The sequence below is a fragment of the Temnothorax curvispinosus genome, unplaced genomic scaffold, assembly GCF_003070985.1.
Source record: "Temnothorax curvispinosus isolate PA1 unplaced genomic scaffold, ASM307098v1 QBEX01016103.1, whole genome shotgun sequence".
In the NCBI taxonomy this organism is placed as follows: Eukaryota; Metazoa; Arthropoda; class Insecta; order Hymenoptera; family Formicidae; genus Temnothorax; species Temnothorax curvispinosus.
Genome location: NW_020225883.1, coordinates 1 through 786, shown reverse-complemented (window position 1 = coordinate 786; position 786 = coordinate 1). Strand labels below are relative to the sequence as shown.

Here is a 786-nt window from a genome sequence, read left to right as displayed (position 1 = left end):
GGGATATACGTCTTAATAAAGAAAAAACATCCTACCTTAGTCCCTTCTCCTAAAATTCAGAGCGCTGATTGCGCGTTACAGAAACATTAATTTTCCCCTCCTTCATCATAGTTTTGGAAGGATTATAGTGGGTGCTGTCGCGTATACTCGATTAATTTTATACGACTAGTCTCGTATCGGCTGCTTGTGCGAACGGTCCGCTTCTCATAACCGAGAGAAAAAATGTATTCCGTTGGAGGAAGCAACGGCGACAACAGCGGCAACAGCGGCAGCAGACGTATGAATTATTACGTGCCGATTCCCGATGTTGAAACTCCAACGTGTGAAAACAAGTAAGTTTTGTATAATTTATAGAGCTTTATATTTTTTTATATTTTTTTTGCGAATTGTATTATTTTGAAAGTAATCTCATTATTTTTTTCTACAGCATTTCGTTGGATCGTCGCGCGGTTCGTATACTCAGCAGACGATACGCGCTGACAGCTACGGAATACAAATTCCTCGAAATTGGTATCAACGTGGGTCCACCGAGCTACGTGGAGATCGCCATTGGAGATTCTCGCCGAGGAAAGGAACTGCTGTTGTCTCTCGAAACGTGGAAGGCGCTATACGAGCAACGGCAAAATATTCAGAATTTCTTTCGCAATGACTTCAAAGATATCCATAGTTTTATAAACGTTGGACCGCTAACGGTGAGTTTGTACGGTTAATAACATCAAACTCATACGTCTCGAATCTGCAAACGTATGCTTGAGAATGACCGAATCGACGTTGCATCGTATGTTC

At 41.7% G+C, this 786-nt stretch overlaps 1 protein-coding gene across 1 annotated transcript; it reads left to right on the top strand.

The window, feature by feature from the left end:
* Window positions 1–222: 222 nt before the first annotated feature.
* Window positions 223–692, top strand: LOC112466372 (the record flags this gene model as incomplete). Its single annotated transcript, XM_025034438.1, has 2 exons — window positions 223–332; window positions 428–692. Coding segments are annotated over exons 1-2 (375 nt in total), but the record flags the coding sequence as incomplete, so codon positions are not given.
* Between the last annotated feature and the right edge of the window lie 94 nt (window positions 693–786).